Genomic DNA, 17,104 nt, shown 5'->3' with positions numbered 1-17,104 from the left:
GATTGTTCTCCCTTGTGACGGATGTGCAGGTACAGGCACAACAACACTTCAAACTCAATTCAAGTTTCATAGTCACGACCGGCACAGATTCACAGCTACAGGCACGCATTACAAAGACATGTGTTTATATGGATTAATGCAGAGCTGACTATTAATCTGGGATTTTAAATTCTCCTACTGGTCACTCATACAGGATTATGTTTTTATTTATATGGGTTTTTAACAAAGAATTCCCAGTTTATCTTTTTCACTAAAGTATTTTAGAATCTTTGAAAGGATCTGCAGAGTTTAGTCTCCTTTAGTCCATTGTTACTGTAACAATAATCAGTCGATTTCATGATTACTAATCAGCGCTGTTAGATGGTGTCAGGAGTCAGATTAGAAAAGTGTTTGTCAAATATTCAAATATATATTTGAATTTAAAATACATTATATTTTTATTAGAAATATTACATTTATTTAGCAAAAAATGTTATTTTTATAAGGTTTATAAAAATATAAGGAATGTGCATTAAGCAGCAGATTCCTAAATCAGCGCTATGCCTCCTAAATCCAAAAGAGGGCGCTTAGCATAAATGATCAAGTGTCCCCAAAACCACATAGTGCTTAAACCAGTGATGCTCAATCTGGGGGTCAAAAAAAGGTCAATAAGCCTGTTCGTATGTGTCTTTGAGAATGACTATCCATAAAATCCATAAATATTATGTGACTATTAGCTCACTGTACTACAAAGTGTCCACATTCTGTATAACTGATCCACCATCTGAGGTAGACCATTCGAGTACCTTATATAGGTCCATTCTTCTCATATTAGCATTAAACACATTGCTTTGTTCAGAATGACTGAGTTGCTAAAATGTTTGTGAATGGAACCATAATTAAAGTGTTGTTGTTTGTTTATGATCAGCATTAGATTTGACACATATTCAGTGCTGAGTTGTATTTTCACAGCCCTAATAAAATCAGTAGGCTGGCTCTACACCAGTGCTCTTCTGCTACACGGCCCAGATGGAACTTGAGTTTTGATGATTTGCTATATTTAAAGGTGCAGTGTGTAGGACTCGGGGGATATATCAGCATAAATGGAATATAGTATACAAAACTGTGTTTTATTAATCTATATTGATCACCTTTAACTATGAATCATTGTATTTTTATTAGCTTAGAATGAGCCCTTCACATCTACACAGGGAGCAGCTCCTCTTCTAACAGAGGCCGCCATAATGCACTGCGATGTTTCAGTGACCTAGAACAGACAAACCAAACACTGGCTCTAGAGAGGGCAGCTTGATTTGGAAGTCGTAGAAAATAGAATCAGTGGTTGCTGCTGGTGCTGCTGCCCATTTTGTGTTGTGAGAAGTTTGAGAAATTTTAACAAATGGAGGATCAGACTTTTTATTTACCACAGGAAAAAGCAAGAGAGAGTGAATCCTTTGAATTGTTGTCAAAGAAGCGAAAACCTGACGGCCACCGTAGGTTCTACTACACTCTTGGAAAGGGAGGGGTGAGGGAGGGGTATTCAGTTTGTTACAGTCTGCAAACTCGCCACTAGATGCCACTACGTCTTACACACTGCACCTTTAAATGTACAAACACAGCTACTTGCTTAATGTTATTTGCATAATGATTAACATTTACATTCTATTTACATTCTGTACTCACAGCTTAGAGGCTGCGTTCTTTCCAGTTATTTCAGTGTCAAACAGTGACAGATGGGATTTCTTTCTGCACACAGAACAAAAACTGCTATTCAACTTTTCACTTTGCTCTGCTTGTTTGAATGACTGACGAGATAAATCGTTTTCCTGAATTCACAACATGCTGTAGTTATTGTTGATAAGTATGACTAAAGGTTAATGTACAAAACTGTCCTTTTATAAAACAGGTTGTATAATGTGTTACATGACGGTTATATTTTACTGACCTTGAGGCCGACCTGGGTCACATCTGCGAACCAATAATGGTGAATTTACATAATTATAAACAGACCCCGTTTGCGTAATCTACCTGGACATGCCAGGGGTCACTCTTAGAGAATTTGGCTGTGGCTGTTTAATCTCAGAGGCATGTGTTAAAGTAAAACCCTGAGAATTTGGTTTGAAATTAGAGTCACGAAAACGTGTTTCAAACTAAAATGATGTAACATTTAAACCTGCGTGTCGTGTGTTTGGTTTTGGGGCTGTGTTTAAGCAGCAGGATGTGGTTTGAGACAAAAAGCTTTGCTGGAAAAGGTCAACTGTCAAGTGCAGAGCTGCTGAGGACACACACACACACACACACACACACACACACAGACACACAGACACACACACACACACACACACACAGACACACAGACACACACACACACACACACAGACACACACACTCACACACACACTCACACACACACACACACACACACACACACACACACACACACACACACACACAGACACAGACACAGACACACACACACACACACACACACAGACACACACACTCACACACACTCACACAGACACTCACACACACTCACACACACACACACACACACACACACACACACACACACACACACACAGACACAGACACACACACACACACACACACACACTGAGGAGTTCATGAAATAACTGTGCACAGACTGACAGGACAAATCTGTCGCCATGACGCTGCACATGTAGGTGTGTAAAAATAAAGCTTTCCAGAATTGGCCTGGCTCCAAGCTTTCCAGCCACCCTCATACACACACACACACACACACACACACACACACACACACAGACACACACACAGACTCACACACACACACACACACACACACACACACACACACACACACACACACACAGTGCTGAAAAGTCCTGTGCTGGTTGCTTTTGAGTTTTGCTTTTGTTTGACTTTTCCTTCAACCGTGTAACACTGCAGCACCGCAAATGGAATAGGTTAGCAAACAGTTAACTGACAAGATGGGAGCATCTAATAGAGTGGACAGTGAGTGGACACAGTGTTTAAAAACTCCAGCGGCACTGCTGTGTCTGATCCACTCAGACCAGCACAACACACACTAACACACCACCACCACGTCAGTGTTACTGCAGTGCTGAGAATGATCCACCACCCAAATAGTACCTGCTCTGTGAGGGTCCATGGGGGTCCTGACCACTGAAGAACAGGGTAAAAGGGGGCTAACAAAGTATCAGAGAAACAGATGGACTACAGTCTGTAACTGTAGAACTACAAAGTGAAACTATACGGTCAGTGGAGCTGATAAAAGGACAGTGAGTGTAGAAACAATGGAGGGGCTGGTTTGTGTAAACAGTCCTAATATGTAATGAGGGGAAACGAAGTATTGAGACCCTTTTGTTTTTGTTATTTAATATATTTTCATGATGTCTTAGTATGTATTCATAAGCATAAACAAGATACATAAATTGATAGGGGAGAAAAGTACACCACGCCACAAACTGATAACGTAGTAATTTGCTGCAAGCTGTTGTTGGCAATTACAGCTTTGAGGAGTCTACAGTAAGAAGTAATTATATTCTTGCAGGACTGTGGCTCAGTTTTGGCTCATTCCTCTTGGCAAATTGTCTTGAATTCCGCAACAGTACAAGAGTTTTTCTGTTAGACTTGCATTTTTAAAATCCTCCATACATTTTTAATGAGACTGAGAAGTGATGAGATTGGCTAGGCCACGCAAGCACCACAATCTTTTATAGAAACCACTCGAGCTATTTCGGCTGTATGTCTGTGGTCATTGTTCTGTTGAAATGTCCATCTTCTTCCATTTCTTGGAAAATTAAATGCCAAATTGAAATGAAAGTTTGCCCAAATATCTCCCAGTACATCCCTCCATTCATGTTTCCTGCAATGGTGCACAATGCCCCAGTACTGTTTGCAGAGAAGCAGCCCCATATCATGATACGTCCACCACCATACTTTACTGTGCATATGAACTGAATTATTACCAAAGTTCTGTTTTCATTTCATCTGACCAGAATAAAGGGTCTAAATGGAAACTTCAGATGTGCACCTCTCTACTTCTGTAGCAGTTCTGTAGGAGTTTTGTTTGAAGTTTAGGAGCAGAGAAGACTGCAGTGCAGTTCACTGCTGATTGTTCTCTTTGTAACTCTTGTTCCTGCTGCTTTCAGGTCCCATGCAGCAGCACTGCTGTGTCTGATCCACTCAGACCAGCACAACACACACTAACACACCACCACGTCAGTGTTACTGCAGTGCTGAGAATGATCCACCACCCAAACAGTACCTGCTCTGTGGGGTCCTGTGGGGGTCCTGACCAGTGATGAACAGGGTAAAGCAGCATATGAAGCAGAGACACAGATGGACTGCAGCATTAGTGAGGTCAGGTACTGATGCTGGACAATTAGTTCTGGTTCACAAAGGCCACTCCAGCTCAGTCCAGAGCTCCATCACTCAGAGAACACAGTTCCACTGCTCCACAGCCCAGCTGAGGGACTTGCTACCCTTCTCGTTGATGCTTGGCATTGACCTTAGGCCCATGGGCAGCTGCTCCAGAGCGTCCCACTCTTTTCTCAGTGCTTTTCTGTGGAGATTATAGCAGCTTTGTGTGCACAATTAAACACCTGTGTCAGCAGTGAGTGACTTTAAACGAGCTGAATTCCTGATTAGACGGGGGTGTCTGGGTGTAGAAATCTTATTCTTAGACCTGATGTTCTTGTACTGCTTCAGTGGCTCACCTTTCACTCTTCCTCAAACATTTCTCCCATGGTGCACCTCTGCACCCCTCCCTTTCTTTTCCCCTCTCCTGCACTCCAGATTCCATTTCAGCATCAAAGAGTTGGACTGATGCTCAGCCAGGCTTATTCTCATTTATACAACAGTGTCCTTCATCCAGACTTCATCCTCATTGGCCTGGCTCCATTACCACCCCTCAGCATGCACACACACACGCACACACACACACACACACACACACACACACACACACACACACGCACACACACACGCACACACGCACACACGCACACACACACATTCTTTCTTCTTTCCTTTCTCTGTTAACGGGAGGCCTCACTTGTTCAGAGGTGATTTTATTTTTATACTGAGGGAGAAGGGAATGCAGCTATGCACATGCAGTTGTGTGGTCTCTCAGCATTATGCCACTGATTTCTCACACTCTCACAGCAGCCTTGAAGGCGACGTGTGTGCGGTATTCAGAGACGCTGTGTAAATGGCGGTAGGGGAGTTGGGCCCTGAGCTACTGAATGAATGAAATTTCCTCATTCAGTGCTAGCAGCTACAAAAACTCCTCAGACTGAGAGCAGCGTGGTTGTGTGGGCTGTAAGCCTTCGTATTGTTATGTTGACAAACGTATCTGGAAGACGAAGATGGGGCTGATACAGTTGTTGCGAGATCCAAACCCTCTAATCCCATTACCATATCTGATTCCCTTTTTTCTTCCCCAATATCTCGCTCCCTTCTTCTCCCATCTTCATCCTTATCTCCCTCGCTTGCACGTAATTGCTCTATCTTTTGTAGCGGTTAAAGAGGATTTCCACTGATTTTTGGAAAATTTCTGCATGATTCTACTGTTGACAGTAAACAAAGTCATCCAGAGCGGTTTGATGTGAAATGGCTCTTTACAGTGGTGGTGATGGGAATCAGGATCACGACAATGCAAATATAGCCATTTCATTTACTGTCCAAAATGTCCAGTGAACCTACAAGTGTTTTCTAAGTGTTTTATGTAACGTATAGTGGAAAACCTGATTTTCGTTTCTTTGAGGACTGTTTCGCCTTTCATTTTAGACATAAACATTCTCAGAACTATCATAGAACAATGTCTCACTCAGACATTCCTGTCACCACCACTGTGAACATCTCTAACTCAGTAAGTTTCCTTACAATGAACCATTTCACATCAAACCACTCTGAATAACTTTGTTTACATCCCAACATTCCAATTATGCGGAATTATTGAACAATCGGGTGGAATTTCCCTTTAACTTTGTCTCTAACCTGCTTTTTCTGATTTGTGTTTGTTGAATGTGCACCTGCAGCTCGAGCTGCGTGGGCTATGCAATGACCAAATTGTGTGTCTACAGTGAATTACTGTTTTTACTCACAATGCCTCTCTTTTCTCTCCCTGCCTTTGTGTAGGCTGTGGTCTGGAGTTCCTCCTGGTGCTGTGTGGGTTGGAGCTGTCACAGTCGTGCCCGCGCCACTGCATCTGCTATAGCTCGCCCAGCACAGTCAGCTGCCAGGCACACAACTTCCAGGTGGTTCCTGAGGGCATCCCGGCGCAGAGCGAGCGCGTCTTTCTGCAGAACAACAAGATCCAGCGCCTGCTCCAAGGGCACTTCAGCCCCACCACCGTCATGCTGTGGCTCTATTCTAACAACATCTCCTACATCCAGCCCTCCACCTTCATGGGCTTCACACGCCTGGAGGAGCTCGACCTGGGCGACAACCGCCACCTGCGCTCGCTGGCAGCCGACACTTTCCAGGGCCTGAACCGCCTCCATGCGCTCCACCTCTACCACTGCGGCCTCCTGAGCCTGCCTGCGGGCCTTTTCGATGGCCTGCACAACCTGCAGTACCTTTATCTACAGGTATGGGCTTTGATGTAGCACGTAAACACTGTCACACGTTTACAAATGACTGCTCATTCGGCCTATAGCGGTTTATTCAACCTATTCAAGTTGACGTGGTAATGAATGTTATTACTGCAGACAGTTGGTAGCAGAGATCTGAAGAATACCTGTCTCTGGCTGCCAGGAGGATTCAACTGAAAGGACTGGCTGTTTATGTTTTTGGAGGTCACTGAGGATTTGAGCCCAAACAAAAAGTTTGCTCTGTACATTTCAGTCTGGAATGATTTTTGAGGAACAATACATGGCAGTGTTTTGTAAAGGGTCAGCCAATAAGAACAAGGGTTACTTAAAAAATTGTTTGTTGGAAAATGTACATGATTTTTCATTTACTCCAATGCAGTAAATCAGCCAAGACATTTTTGGTGCCACAGTTTTGCTTCTTTAGTTTTGAACTGGAGCTATAAGGCTAATGTAAGCAGTATCCCAGACAGTTTCCAAAAATACATGCCAAACCTTCTCTCAACCGGCTCAAACCATCCAGGTCGCCGTGGTTTAGAGCACAGTATGACTATGAACTACAGAAACAAGAATAAACTTCTCTGTGTGGCTGAAAGAAGGAGCCGTTTGAGGTAAACAGAATCACTTCTTTCCTGAGCACAATTTTATATCACACCACGCAAGATGACCGAAGACAGGGATGTGAGAATTCGCACCACAGACACACTGCAGAGTGACGCAGGTAGAGAAGCTCAGCGAGCAAAGACAGAAAATCAGCACACGTCTGATTTCAAATTTGAGGAACATGTTCTGCACAAATGTGCTTCAGTTTATATGTTTGGATCTGAATATATCGCTGCTGTCGGAAGCAAACCTCATATCTCCATTTTTGTTGTTTTCTAGTTTTTGACATAATTTGAAAATACCTGTTGCTCTTTACATTGTGTCTAATTTGCATGATGAATGGACCAAAAGAAATGACCCAAAATGACTTGGAAAAAAGTCTGATTCCATTTACTTACATTAGACGTAAAGAATGTTTTTTCCTTCTCCTGTAAAGTTACCATTATGGAAATACGAGGTTTTCTTCCGACAACAGCGAAATGCATAAAGAAATGTCTTATTTGAAAGCTGGACCCACCAGTGACTCACCAGACCCCTCTCTAATTTCTGAAATTAGCTTCTTATTCAACCTTTCATTGCTGCACCATTTAAGGTGAAACATAAAGCTTGAATAAGAAGCTGCAGAACAGAAGGCCAACGTCAGACTACATGGCATGACAGTAAGTGAAAACAACGAAGACAGAGAAAAGGTAAACAGCGCTGCCGTCAAAGTCACTTCTTTGAGGTGTTATATGTAAAAATTTAGTGTACAGTGCTGCCTGAAAGACAAGAACTCAATAAAACAACACAATCATACAGTTTTTCATTCACTTACTGAACAAAGTGATTCAACAAAAGAATATGAACTTGTGCTTTCAGTAACAGGTGTGACCCCCTTGAGCAGCAGTGACTTCAGCTAAAGGGCTCCTGTAAGTGTTGATCAGCCCTGCACGGTCACTGGGCTCATTCCTCTTCGCAGAAAACTGCTATAACTCCGTGGTACTGGTGGGCTTTCTTGCAAGGACGGTACGTTTTGTGTCTTGCCACAACATTTCTGTTGGAATAAGGTCTGGACTTTGACTCCATTCATTGCAGACTAACTGGTGTTTTTAGTGTCGCTGTCTTTCCGTAGGACCCAACCTCTGTAGTGGTTCAGTTCACAGATAGATGCCTTAACACGGGGCCTCATTCACCAACGGTTCCTAAGAGGAAATTTCTTCATAAGACCCACTTACACAGTTTTGACGAAGACTCTGACTCACCAGTGTTCTCTTATGTGGGGTTTGTTCTTAGGGAAGAACAGAATCTACACACACTCAAGAGCACAGAGGTGAGAACAGTTCTGCACTTTAAGAACACGTCATGAATCTGACAGAGACCTTTCTCAAGAACACATTTAGAAAAACTTAAAAGATTTCTTGAGACAATCCAGAAATCATAGCTTCATCAAATGATAACAAGCTGTCCTGGTCCAATAGCAGCAAAACCCTAAACCGCTTAACATTACATAACATTTCTCAATGAAGCCATAAAGATTTTTTGTTCATATATCATGATTTTAGTAGTCTTCTTCATCCAGTTGGTCTTTAGCCTTTAACAGGCAGCAGTCTTCTTACTGGACAGTAGTGGCCGCTCTCAGTGCTGACCGATACACACTCACACTCTACTGACATTAGCCAGTGTAAGAGAGGTCAGATCTTTAGATGGTACCCCAGGGTTTTTGTGATCTCTCAAAATAATACACCCCTTACTCTTGGAGTGATTTTTGTTTGATGACCTCTCCTGGGATGGTATCAGTGGTACTGAATGTTCTCCGTTTGATTGGTAAAGTCCAAACTCACTTTTTTGGTGCCTCTTTCAGCCTAATGAGCTTTGCCAGCTGTTTTTCTGAGGTGCTCAGAAAACTCCTTTGACTGAGACATGGCAAGACTAGCAAATGTGTGTGGTAAAGACCAGACTTTGATGGTGAAGATGTTTCTTAACCATTTGAACTCCTTGGAACCACCAGTGGTTCCAAAACGCACTTCGTCATATTCTTCATAACTTTCATATTTCATAAGCTTCATTCTAAAGGTGGGGGTCATATGAGAGCTGTAACTGTCTTCTCTCCAGTCAAATAGATGGTGATGTAATTTTAAACCCTTATAATAAAAGAAGCTGAACTCAGTTTTTTTCTACTGAAAGTCGACCCATTTTTCACAAATCTGGGCTATAAACTATAAACAGATGGCGTCTCTTCAGTGATCTGCTCTGTAAACATTATTTTTATAAAATAATACAAAGAGCGTCTAAGATTTTTGGCTTTCAGCAGTAAATTATAAGCATATAGCGATATGTGTATCATAAAACACATTTCTGTAACGCGCCAAGCAGATTCAGACGCTCACAGATGTAAAACTCCAAGGAGGCTTTACTGAGGCTTTACTTACGTCACAAAACAATCATGGGTCAATTCCAGAAAGCACAAAAGAAGCAAACACTCAATCATAACACCAGGTGGAATGTCCAAAAAGGGAGAGGCAAAAACGTAGTCAGGAATACAGGCAAAAGGTCAAAAATCTGAGATCGTACACGATGGCAAATAATCCGAAGGGCAGAGCAAAAAGGGCAAAGTCGAGAAACGAAAGGCAAAGGTCACGAAAAAACTTACAATGGAATGAACGCTCAGTAGATCACACAGTGGATACAATACCTCGCAAAGTCCCTAGGCTAAAGCCCGGGCTATAAACTAGAGTTGTCATATGACCAAGAACACAGGTGACACCCATTAGAATTCAGGTGAACGAGAACGCGAAGTCACGTGAGGAGTCAGGTGATCTTCCGTAGAATTCTGGGATGTTGAGTCCAGGTTAGTGTCGGCATTGTTGGCTGTGTGGAGGTCATGTGATCTCCCAGAGGATTCTGGGAGATTGAGTCCGAATCCAACGAGGTACTCGGAGGATACATGACAATTTCTTTGTTCACTTGAGGAAAGCTTTTACAATAAAAACCCAAAAATGTACATTTATTTCATGCAGTTACTGAATAATTTGCCTTACTATTTGGTCGTGTAAATTCAGATGGAAAAAATCAAATATATCCAGGAGAATAAGGGGTTAAATAGGGTGGGGTCAGCCACACGCTAACTGATTGTCTTCCAACAGACTGAGCCACTTGACCCTAATTATCACCTATACCAAACTGATAATTCTAGAGCTTCACATACTTTTCCTGACCAAAAACAGAAATGTGATCACTTTGTTCAATAAATGAGTGAAAAATTATAAAACTGTTTGTGTTGTTTGCTTTACTGGGTTCTGTTCATCTATTGTTGTGTCCTACATGAAGATCTGATCTCATTTTAGGTCAAACTTTTGCAGAAATTCACATGATGCTTCACAAACGTTCAAGCAGCAGTGTAGCTGTAGATTTTCGACTGACCCACTGGAGGCCTTCTTTGTAATGTGGGGTGAAAAATGACCACGATGTACAGAGATTTTTTGCAGGGTAACTTTAATGAACTTCTGTCTTGCTTGTTTGTGGCCACAATTCGCATGTGTCTGCATAATCGGTGGTAAAATACCAGACTACCTGTTTCTGTAAAATGGGATGCAACACAATTTCATAGTTTATCATTATTCAGTGTGTAACTTTTATCTCTGATACAGTGAGCAAGTATTACTGTGCTAAATCTATGTACCTGTGCAGTGATGATATACGCCCCTGTGCTACATCCTCCTACACTTTGAAGGCAGAACTGTATTGGAAACTGGGACGTTATGTTTAATGATAATGAAGCTGAAACGTGTAAAGAAGCTCAATCCATAATATTTTAACAAAGTGTATTTTTCTAAATGAGTTTTCAAAGCTTACTGACAAAATTTGAATCACATATATGAAGATTTTGGCATGTATTTGTGGAAACAAAGTCATTTCTGTGTTCGCACTGTTAGCCTGGCAGCTCCAATTCTAAACTAAAGAGGCAAATCATGACTTGGCTGATTGACTGTAAATTTGATTGAAGTAGATAGAAAATCATGTAAATTTGATTTGTTGCCAAACTATTAGTTTAAAAGAGCAACAAAACAGCTTGTTTAATTCACAGGGATACAGAGAGGTCTTCTTCAGGCCTTAATCTCAGTAATTGATCCCTGTAAAAGTGATTCACATCTCCAATATGTCAGATTTTCTTCATATTGCTTTAAGCTGTATTAAGTTGAATGTGAATCTATAAAATGCTTAGCTTGGCACACTTGTCTTGGCTCAAAAACAAGCCTGCAAACATTTGTAAAGTCTTGTATAGACATCAATTTATCAGTCTGGCAGTGCTCCCAGTTCCTGCTGTTGTTGAGGATACATCCAACTTGCCAACTAAAGCATGACAGAAGCTGTTCAGAATGTTCAATATCTTGTACGTTCTTGGCAGCACAAATTCATTCTTGTTACAATGAAGGAAAGACCAACATGACGTCCGGTGATGAAAATTTAAATGGGAAAAAATCATTTAGCACTGACACCCTACACTCACTCTCTGTACTACATGAAATATATGTATATATGCTCATTATCAGTTTTATCAGCTCCACTTAGGTGCATTTTGTAGTTCTACAGACTGTAGTCCATCTGTTTCACTGCATACTTTCTTAGCCCCCTTTTACCCTGTTCTTCAGTGGTCAGGAGCCCCCATGGACCCTCACAGAGCAGGTACTATTTGGGTGGTGGGATCATTCTCAGCACTGCAGTAACACTGACGTGGTGGTGGTGTGTTAGTGTGTGTTGTGCTGGTCTGAGTGGATCAGACACAGCAGTGCTGCTGGAGTTTTTAAACATCTCAGTGTCACTACTGGACTGAGAATAGTCCACCAACCAAAAATATCCAGCCAACAGCGTCCTGTGGGCAGCGTCCTGTGACCACTGATGAAGGACTAGAGGATGACCAACACAAACTGCAGCAGCAGATGAGCTATCGTCTCTGACTTTACATCTACAAGGTGGACTGACAAGGTAGGAGTGTCTAATAGAGTGGACAGTGAGTGGACACAGTGTTTAAAAACTCCAGCAGCACTGCTGTGTCTGATCCACTCGTACCAGCACAACACACACTACCACACTACCACCACGTCAGTGTTACTGCAGTGCTGAGAATGAGCCAATTAATACCTGCTTTGTGGTGGTCCTGTGGAGGTCTTGACCACTGAAGAACAGGATAAAGAAAGGCCTAAAAATTTGTGCAGAGAAACAGATGGACTACAGTCTGTAACTGTAGAACTGCAGAGTGCACCTATATGATAAGGCGATCTGATAAAATGGACAATAACAGTAGATATAAAGTAAGTATGCCTAATAAAGTGGCATACTTGCGTGTGTACATGTATAGGGCTTCAGGTTGTGCTGAGCGTGAGCCCAGGGTCCCAATGCTAAATGAGGAAGTGAAAAATAAAGCATTTTTGTCCCTTTTAAGGAGACATATCTGATAATGAATTCCTCTCTCTGCAATGTGCATGAACTACTGACTGGGAGTAAAATGAATGGACTCTTGGCTCTTAATGAACTCAGTAGTTCTGAGCTGAAACTAAGGCTATTGAAGGCAAATTTTTGGATGTCTGACTGCTGAACTCTTTGTAGTAATATCTGAACTGTCTCTCTGCAGGACAACCAGCTGGAATTCCTGGAGGACGACATGTTCGTGGACCTCCTGAATCTCAGCCACCTCTTCCTGCATGGCAACAGGCTGTGGAGCCTCCACCAGAACACCTTCCGTGGCCTCGGTGCCCTGGACCGATTGCTACTCCACCAGAACCGGCTCCAGTGGATCCATCAGCTGGCCTTCCATGACCTGCGGCGCCTGACCACACTCTACCTGTTCAACAACTCCCTCCCGGAGCTGGCCGCCGAGAGCCTCGCAATGCTGCCAGCCCTGGAGTACCTACGACTCAACGACAACCCTTGGGAATGCGACTGCAAAGCCGTGCCGCTCTGGGATTGGCTGCGGCGCTTCCGAGGCTCCACCTCCTCGGTGGTGTGCATGGCTCCACCGGAGCTTGCGGGGAAAGACCTGAAGCGGGTGAAAAAGGAGGAGTTGCCTGCCTGCACCGGTTCAGAGTCCCTGCACCAGAGCAAGTCCAGCCAGGGGGATGTAGGGGTGTCTCTGAAGAAGGATCATCATCACCGATCCCACTCCCACCATCACCACCCTCACCTGCCTCACCAGGACCAACACTTCCCCCCTTCGTCATCCCCACTGCCTGCGCCGCCAAAGGCGGGGCGCAACAGGAACTGCACAAGGCACCGCGGACGGAAGGGCAAAAGCCAGAACGAGGTGTACAGCCTTAAAGACTTGGGCAGTAAGGAGGGGGACGGCAAATATGACCCTTCAAATCCCGGAGGATCCCCACCAAGACGAAAGAACAAGTGCATCCCAAGGACCTCGGTAGGGCCTCCTAGTGGGGTTCAGAGAGCCACCAACAGAGCAATGTCACTGGTGCATTCTTTGCTCCTTCCTGTCACCCTGCTGGTTCCCCTCATAACCTTTATACAGCGCTGAGCCAACATGGCCCTTTCTTTGTGGTTACACTCGACTACTAACTCAGTCCTCAATCTACTCTGGCTCCTACACTAATGTGCGTGTGTGGGTTTGTATGGTTGTATGTGTGCGTTCTTAAGTGTGTGCGGTTATCAAACGTGTTTATGTGGTAAACTCTAAATCACGAGCCTGATTTTTTTTTTTAAAAGGCCTGGACTTCAGTACGTGATGGGGTGAAATTCACATACCTGGCTCTGGCTTCCCCAAGAGCTGGTAAAAGCCTTGTAGACTCTGTCCCTGTGTTCTCCGATGTTCTGTACAAACACAATTTAGATCCAAGGTCACAAACATACACGCCACATATTCGGTAACAAGCGATGGAGGACGAGCAGTATATGTTTTTGCACACATTCCAACCTACACAGCACTGCAGGCTCATTAGTTACCCACCGTGCTCTGGACCACGGCCATTATCTTCTCCCCATCACAAGCACTGGGCCTTCGGCCCACGGACACGCTGATGCACGCTGTTCTCAGCAGGGCGAAGTGCGTGGGCGAGACACAGCAACCAAATATTAACACGGGCGCTTTCAGGTACGCTTGTGCTAAAGAATTAGCCTGTCAGCATTAAAGGGAGGGTACTTAACTCAGTCTCTCTCTAGCTTTAGACAGAGATGTGGCCATACTGAAGCTCAGCTCACGCGTAGGCGGGTTTTGCGCTTATGTCCTTATGTTTCATCACATTTATGTGGAATACCTACCTTTTTTTTCAAAGCACACTGAAGTCTGTTGACCTTAAGCTGCTAGTGGGGCTCAGTCTTTGAGGTGGAGAGGTACTCTGTGCCAGGGACTGTCTGAGTGCGTCTTGTTTGCTTAGCCGTGGGTTTGTGTGCTCTGGAAGGCACTGCATATTACAAGAACCATTGGGCAGATGGTAGTAAAAGAAGTGATGTGGTCAAATATAGCTCCTCCCATGGCAGTTCACCCAAGTATGCCATCCATCATCGTGATACATGGGGCTTCTCCATTTCATTGCTCACCGGGAAATCTGTCTACAGCACAAGTTGCACGCCACGGTCAAGGAAATCTACAGGAGAGCACAAAGAGACAAAACTCTCATCTGCAAACCGCAAACCTGAAGACCAACACATCTATAGACATAACGTTGGAGCTACAGGGTGAGCCTTCGGAACAAAGGAGGGGCCAAACGCCTGTCCCTCACGTCCCTCAGCCATAATTCTGACCAATAAAAAGTTCCTACAGTGAGCGAGAAAACTGTCAGCGCCCCCTCTGGACTGGACGGCACTTTCCCCAGCCCATTCTCTGTTCCCTCTACTCAAAGACTACTCCTAGAAATTTATACTAAAGTGAACTGAGATTACTATGAACTGACTGTCATTGTGAGCATTGATTTATTTGAGAACAGCACTCGTCACGTTCTAAGAAAAAAAAGACTGTGTCTTCCTCCTCAAGGCGAGGGGTTTTTTTTTGTAATCATGCATTCTTCTCTTTTCTATTCGTTCATTGTTATAATTTCAGACATAGAGTGCACCGTGCTGTCACCCTTTTTTCCTCCCCCACAGCCTGGTCCTCATCCCGTGCTCTTTCTCTCTCTCTCTCCCTCTCTCTCTCTTCTTCGCTGTGACTCAAACTTTTTGTCTGTTGTTATCAAACACCACCAGACTGCAGAAGCTGTTTCTAAAGAACATTAAAGAGAAAATGTGGTCTTACTGCTGACGGCTCTGTTTGCAAGAGACTCTCTTTACTCTGTTTGTGTGTGCGCATGTGTGTGTGTGTTTATGTGAGAAAGACTCCTATTTTGTTCTTTATTCAGATGAAAAAGTGAAAATGGAGAGTGTGTAAACACAGAGATCCAGTCAGATGGGCAGGAATAAGAAACATTACCACAAGTAAAGGAAACCTTGCCTGGACCCAAACTGACATTGAGAAGTACACTGGAAAGGCGTTTGACTGTAGTTCTGAATGTAGAGCTTTTACAGCCATACAATACACCACTTATCCCATATATGATCCACCGCCCCCCCTCCCCGCCACACACACACACACACACACACACACACTGAAAGGAATCATTTTTCAGTTTCTAGATGCAACAGTCGAACCATACAATTCATTACCGTGTACACTAACGCTGACGTGTTTCCCTGTACTTGGGAATTCAGCACCTGTTGGTTTGACCCTCACTCACAGTAAAAAAGCACTCATTGAGCAGCTGGGAACTTTTGAAAACTGTGACTAAAATCCTAAGTGGATGGAATGAGGTGAGGTAATGATTGCCGTTGTTTCTTAGTCCCTTTCGAATCAGCTGTGTCAGACATTTCTACAGGAAGTTGAGTAGATAGTAAAGATTCCAGCGTCTACAGCCATCCGTGACTGGGAGTCCAAGAGAACCTAATAGGCCTCGCTCTCTCTGTGTGGTAGGATGGCCCTCCCTCTCCCCTCATTATGCAGCGGAACACAAGGCATTCGTTAGCCAATGTAGCAGAACTGGCAGTTAGCGTTCTCCTCCAAGTGTGTTGAACTGTTCTGTGATGTTGCATAATCAGCAGTTTGACAAGATGCAGTGGCTTCAAATGTTGAGGAGGAAGCTTGTATTCGCCTCCTTCTTTCCAGCTTGTTAGATTGGGACCATGAAATGGTTCGGTCCTGCCCCCAAAACAGACAAACAGTATTTGTTAGCAGTGAGGAGTTTCAGTGGAGCATCATGTCTCAGTTTCCCAAAGGAAAAATCTGGCTCCAATAATGAAAAGAAAGACAGGAGAGAGAAAAGGGTGACAGTCTGCCTGTTTTTCACATAGAAAGGTGGGAAAGATGGAAATGAACCTGTTAGCGTAGTCCGTAGTGAAATAGGCTACTTCGCCCCCCCTAACATTAGTTCCTTAATATCTTCACACAAAACTCTGAGCATTTACATTTCACTCCTTTAAGCCAACATTTAATCAATGCGGGCAAACTTTTAGCTTTTATTCATTTTATTCATACTAAATCAGTTGTCTTTACCCCTGCCTGGCGCCAGGCCCAACACATGCAGCTTCAGGCATAGCAACCCTGTCTCCCCATCTCAACCACCCTACCAATGAACCTGCCAAAGAGCATCACCATACTCTTACCAATGAACCAGCCAAAGATCATCACCATACTCTTACCAATGAACCTGCCAAAGAGCATCACCATACTCTTACCAATGAACCTGCCAAAGAGCATCACCATACTCTTACCAATGAACCTGCCAAAGAGCATCACCATACTCTTACCAATGAACCAGCCAAAGAGCATCACCATACTTTTACCAATGAACCTGCCAAAGAGCATCACCATACTCTTACCAATGAACCTGCCAAAGATCATCACCATACTCTTACCAATGAACCAGCCAAAGATCATCACCATACTCTTACCAATGAACCTGCCAAAGAGCATC

General features: G+C 43.6%; 1 protein-coding gene across 1 annotated transcript in view; it reads left to right on the top strand.

Moving 5' to 3' along the window:
- Nucleotides 1-15,397, top strand: part of LOC118801876 (reticulon-4 receptor-like 1) — a 65,573-nt gene extending 50,176 nt beyond the window's left edge. Inside the window, exons 4-6 of the mRNA XM_036562272.1 lie at nucleotides 6,027-6,036; nucleotides 6,127-6,578; nucleotides 12,790-15,397. Coding sequence (XP_036418165.1) covers nucleotides 6,027-6,036; nucleotides 6,127-6,578; nucleotides 12,790-13,683 — 1,356 coding nt within the window. The 3' untranslated portion in view covers nucleotides 13,684-15,397. The remainder of the gene's footprint in view (nucleotides 1-6,026; nucleotides 6,037-6,126; nucleotides 6,579-12,789) is intronic.
- Nucleotides 15,398-17,104: the final 1,707 nt, after the last annotated feature.

The sequence above is a fragment of the Colossoma macropomum genome, unplaced genomic scaffold (genome assembly GCF_904425465.1).
Source record: "Colossoma macropomum unplaced genomic scaffold, Colossoma_macropomum, whole genome shotgun sequence".
NCBI classification, from domain to species: Eukaryota; Metazoa; Chordata; class Actinopteri; order Characiformes; family Serrasalmidae; genus Colossoma; species Colossoma macropomum.
This window is presented reverse-complemented; position numbering and strand designations above follow the sequence as displayed.